This window comes from Antrostomus carolinensis, unplaced genomic scaffold, assembly GCF_000700745.2.
Source record: "Antrostomus carolinensis isolate BGI_N321 unplaced genomic scaffold, ASM70074v2 scaffold7426, whole genome shotgun sequence".
NCBI classification, from domain to species: domain Eukaryota; kingdom Metazoa; phylum Chordata; class Aves; order Caprimulgiformes; family Caprimulgidae; genus Antrostomus; species Antrostomus carolinensis.
In genome coordinates, this window is record NW_010321156.1 from 95216 (window position 1) to 101215 (window position 6000).

General features: G+C 37.2%; 1 protein-coding gene across 1 annotated transcript in view; it reads left to right on the forward strand.

The window, feature by feature from the left end:
- The window catches only part of PDE3A (phosphodiesterase 3A), a 90460-nt gene that overhangs the window by 59635 nt on the left and 24825 nt on the right, over nt 1-6000 (forward strand). The window contains exon 5 of the mRNA XM_029085404.1: nt 2034-2253. Within this exon, the coding sequence (XP_028941237.1) occupies nt 2034-2253 (220 nt within the window). The remainder of the gene's footprint in view (nt 1-2033; nt 2254-6000) is intronic.

Sequence of the window (6000 nt, forward strand, 5' to 3'; positions counted from 1 at the left end):
CACATCACACTGAAGTTACTGTTTTATTTCTTCAACACTGCACATGTGTGAAAGTATTGGAGGACCTGAGCAGATGGATGTACTTAAAAAAATTCTCCCTGTGTTGTTGTTACTCTCTTATCTTGATTGTTCAAAATTCCTTGCTGTGTCAAGACACATTTTATCTCGCTTTTGCCAATAAATGGTTGAATGTTGGATTACTGAAAATAGGTTTGCTTTTTTTCTGGTAAATTTATTTAATTTTGGTTATTTGTCCTGGCAAATTATTCTTTTTTTAAAAAAAAAACCAACATAACCAAACATATTTCAAGAGACAGGAGCCCAGACTAGCAGTAGAAAGCCAGCTGTGATTAGAAACATTATTGTGCAAATTGCTGTTTAAATTCCCAGGACTTGCTTTAAATTGTTGAAAGATGACCATACATGTTCTGTTCTCTAACAGTCGTGAAGATTACCTGGTAACATATAGCTCAAAGATAGATAACAATCCAGCTCAGTCCCCTGTGCAACTAACAGACTGTGGAATGTTTTTAAAGACATATTTTTGTTGGATGGAAAGCAGATATCTCAAAGGATTAGTAAATGTGAAACAGAGGCTTTCTGTATTTGAAAGCAATTTCCATATGTCATGGCCATCTGATAACTTTTTAATTGCTCTGTAGGCTGTAGGTTTCTGATCTCAAGAGTAGCATAATATCTTAGTTGCAATCATTGAATTAAAGCCGTAATACATACCACATGTTTGCTGAAGAAATACCCTAATCAAAACTGAGGAGATGTTGGATATCTCAAAATGACAGTGTAGTAACCATCAGAGATTATTTTTAACCCTTGGATTGTCAACAGTAAATCGTAGTTTAACCTCATATCACAGTAAGTTATCAGGAAAAAAACACTGGAACTTTACACATATATCCTGCAAGGTTAGTATTTTATAAACTTAGATCACCATATTGCCCTATTCAAAGACAGTTTTTGTGTCTGGAATGCATTTAGATAGTGGGCACAATTCAAATGTAAAACCAGTTAAAAGTTCCTAAGCTCTTTATGTCGTTTGGCTTTGAAGATGAATGTGGTAAATGAACTGGGGGTGAGTTCCAGCAAACTTTAGAACAGGAGGTAAGTGAATATACATGCATTTCCTTTTAAGATACTTTTGCTGCTCTGTGCTTTATTGTGAACGGGGTGCTTTTGTCTCAGATTAGAAAATGTGGATTCAAAAAGAAGGTGGCACTTTGTGTCAAACACTGGACTGGCTGATGCATCTCATCTTGGCGGTGGTGCTTAGATAGAATAAGGGACAGGGAGAACTAAATCTTGCTGGTGCTGGCACATGTGGATATTGGCAGTTTCTGGTACACTAGCACTAGCTACAGTACCATGTGGTAGAGGTACCAGTCGCAGGTCTCCCATAGTGAATTAACAGGTACTGATAAATAAACTCAAACCGCACAAGATCAAGACCAAAATCTGTAAGGAAAGCAGAAATGGCACCATAAGTGCCATATTTTATATTCATATAATATATGACTGCTAAAAATTGATTTTTTTTGGTTTATTGCTAGTGTTCACACATGTAGAAATTCAAATTTACTGGAAATGTGTGTAAGCCTTTCTTGTTCCTGCTTTACGGATGGAGACAGCGAAGCAAAGAGAAACTGCAGATGGGTCTGGGAACTGCCTATTAGGAGTTTGTTGTCTCTGTCAATAGAACATGTTGATGCCAATAGTCATGCCACTAGCGCATGCCTTTCATTTCATGCCTGACAGTTAGTGCGTCCTGCTCAACAGGGAGAATATGCTTCATATTTTGAGCCAGATCTTCAGCGGGTAGACGTGGCTGATATTAAGAGCTCCTTCTCTCTGTGACAGTCGTGGGCTTGGCTCAGAGTGGAGGAGGGTTTTCTCTTATGTTTCCGTTTGGAACCTATGCTGGTACCTCCGCATCTCAAGAGGAGTATTTCTGCACAGTGAACTCATACAACCATCTGCCACTTCTGTTAATTGACAAGACTCTTCTTTTCTCTTGCCAGGTATCCCACCAAATATTTCACCTCTCACCTCCCCATGCCATTCACCGATTCAGGGGACACCTGCCACTAGTCCTACCGGAAAAACATCCTCCGTGTCATTTCCAGACTCTACAGATACTGACACCAAGCAAGGCTTAAAGCCACACAAAGTCTTGACTTCTACTCAGAGTGCACCTAGCCTGTCAGACCCTATTATCAGCCCCTCTGTCATCTGCAGCAGGTAAGATAGTAATTTGACATGCATTGATATAAATTCACGTTGTTCTCACGAACAAGCTCTTTTGACCCACATACAAGTTCTTGTGATGCGTTGCGATATTGCGTAGTGATATTTTACCATATCTAAGCAGGTCCTAGTATATGAGCAATTGTGTAGACTGATGCTGCAAAGTGCTTTCAAGGTGCCCTACGGTTAGCTGCATTTGTAGCTTTCACTCGTGTCAGATGCACAGTCTGATTTATAAATAAATTCTTTGTCGATAACTTGCAGTTCCCAAAGTTGGATTTCATGTTAACAACTTGTGTTTCTCATGTCATGCCCTTAACATGAACAGTCACTTTCAGGTCACAGGCCAAGTCTTTCACAGCAGGCACCTGATGTTTGATAGAAAAATCTGACTGCTAGGGGTTTAAATGCTGCTGGCCTGTAGCTTTCTGATAAAGATGTGCCAACAATGCCTGAAGACTACGTAATTTTCAGCGGTCTCTCAAAAGGAGCAAATTCTGTCCTTCCTAGGCAGAGTCAGATCATGTAGCATTGGGATTTTTTTCTTTCAGAAATCAACTGCAGCCAAGTTCTTTCTCCTGCTAAGAGTTAACAGTAGCACAGTTTAATATCACACTTTAAAGTAGCCCATTATTAGATTACACAGGCCTGCTCTGCAGAATTGGCATTTTGGAAATAAAGTTGTTCTGCTTATCTTCTTGAAAAGGATTCAGTTGCTAAGTTAGATTACTGATGTTTTAAATATGTGTCGAGTTCAGAACAGTGGGAAACACTGGTATTTAGAAGCCTGTTCCAGTGCAGTTGCAAGGATACCTTATTCATTAGATGTTACTTTTGGTCATAGCCATAAGTGACTTGTGATTATTGGCTAGCCAGCAGACAGCATGCCATCTGAGGCTGGTTAAATGTTATCAAATTTTACTGTCTTTGGAAATAGTTTGTTGTTTCTGTCTTCAGTCACGTGACTTTGGATATGTCTCGGGATGCTGTGTGCAGGGCTAGGAAGTGGGTGTGAGAAAGTCAAAATTGAGAATGCGAGTTTGCTCAAGGAAGTGTTCCTCACTGGAGTTCAGACTAACATCCTGACAGGCTTTTAAGTCTTATATAGGTGACTAAATAGAAACTAAGTGCTTTTAAAGGTTTTCCAAAGATACTGCAAAACTGGGACTTGCACTGATTCATTTGAAATGAAAACTGTATTACACATAAGAAATATACCACAAATATGCTACTGTCTTATTAGACTGTGCCTTTATTACTACTTCGACAAAATATTACTACTTTAACTAGTAACAATGATCACTGGAAGCCTTCTATTAAAGAGTTAACAGTTGCATAAAAAAAAGTAAAAAAAAAGAAAATAAATGTAAGGTTGTTGTAGACAGTAATCAAATATATTTTCTTGATATGTGTAGACTTTGATTTCAATGTAATCATTGGTAAAATGCTCATTAGCTTTCATGTGACTACTGTCTTATGTGATCTACGTAGGTTGCATAGCATATTTAAGTTCTTAATTTCCTTGTTTTCAAATGCTTAGACTGTGCAAGCATTACAAATAGTTACATTGCTGGCATAGAGCTTGTTGTTGATTATTTGAAACAAATACATTATTTAAAATATTATGGTGTAATGACTGCTAATGGAGTTGGCATCCACTATTACTAATAGTCACTGTTCCTTCAATATCCATTGAAAACTCATAAGCACTGACAGATTTCTAGCCATTGTTATATAGAGATGTCATATCCACAGATACAAGCTTAACCAACAGCACATAAATAATACACCCCATAGTAATGTAGACACAATTAAAAAAAAAAAAAAAGGAAAGAAAAAGAAATGAAAGAAATTAAATAGATAAGGCAAGCTGAGAGAGTTAAACTCACAAACACTGGAAATAAATCTTTTCATATTTGAGCTTTCACATTGTAGATTGCTAGTCTTCAGAAGTAATACCAAGTCAGCAAACCTCTGCCACCACCAAACCTATCCATCCCTCAACAACAACAACAAAAGAGGAAATGAACTCGTGGTGGGTTCAGTGCTTTAAATCAGATCCACCCAGGCATTGGCATCAAGACAGCAGTTTTACTGTACTTTTTTTTTTTATTACAAAGTGAAATTATGTAGGACAGCAGAGTTTGAAAACTGCATTGAACAAGAACATATACCAGGCAGTGCTGTCCATATAACTTGTAAGTAATCATTTTTAATTCTGCTTAGTGAACGGGGCAGGAATAATGCTGTGGAAAAAGTGTTAAAAACACCCTGTGATTAAGAAGTATATTATAATGCCTTGAAGGGGATTGAGTTAAAGTTGCATGGACATGTTTACTTCTGACCTACTAGGTAGCTCAGAATTATTATATTTTTTTTTAATACGGTGTTTTATGTGGACCATACATATTAAATCAGTGTGAGTTTGCATATGTTCTGGAAATAAAGAGGTACACTCATAGTGATGCAAAAGCCTTGTAGCTTTACAAGCAATCAAAGGTTCTCCTTCTCTTTTACCTTCTGGCTTGTTAGCATTGACCTTATGAAAACCACAAGGAACATGGGAGAGAGAAATTAATACAATTCTTTAATCTTGCTTATAAACCTGAGTGATACAAGATTTATTTGCTTGGCTGTGCACTACAAGTATCATTGTATACAGATTTGTATTTTTATTTAAAGTTCTTTCAGGAATTCATTATGTTTGCAGGGCATACCAAGCTCCAGAATATGTTTTGGTTGACCCAGTCAAAAGCCATCTGGCAATAGGATTTCAGCCATTTCTATATGGTAAACTTACATGGGTGCAAAGTTTCTAGTACAAAGTCCGACCAATCAAAATTATTTTGTAATAGTTGCTTTGCAAAGGCTGTTAAATATGAGATATGCCACAAAATACTGGCTCAAACTAGAGAAAGAAAAGTTAAAATGTCAGTTTTTCATGGACAGATTTGATGTAATACTACTAAATGAGACTTCAGATTTGTTAAGTTCTCTCATGTTTTCATGATATATCACTGTACCTTCTAGACTAGACTCCATCATATTGGGACAATGTAATTTAAAGTGTTCCAGCTGGTGTTGAATTCACATTTAGGGCATAAGGCAAATCACACACAAGGAATAAAGCATTTTAATGGAAGGGAACAGCCAGTCATTTGGAAAGGCCATGATACTGTGATCCCTCCCACAAGGTCTTTGTGTTCTGGGAATGATGAAGCAAACTCTGTCTTTCTAGTTTCATTGCTAAATGTCTGTGTGCCAGATAACTCACCTCATGTTCTGTCCAAAACACCCTCTTGGTTCTGTTGTACTGGATATGTTGTCATTGAAGTAATGGCAAAATACCTTTTTTCCTCCCTAAGAGGAACATGATCAAGTTTTAAGCATGAAAATGAGAGTAAAGCCACATAATGACTGTGTTCCAATTGAATTATGTAAGGTTGTATGGCATTCTATCACATTTTCATAATTTTAATTCATGTTTATAGGGCAGCTGTAGTACAAAACCAGGGGATTTTTTTTGTACTGATAAAGAATTTTAAAAATCATTTAAAAAAACATATCACATGGCATATGTTTACTGCCAGCAACACAAATTTAATGGTGGTGGCCAGTTAATCCAAGGTCTTTTTGTATTTATGTCTTTTTACATTCCAATAGAACTTCAGCCCGCTCTTGTAATTTTGTCTGGAGAATGTACCCTGTACCACGTGTGACCTAATCTTACGCTGTCAGCAG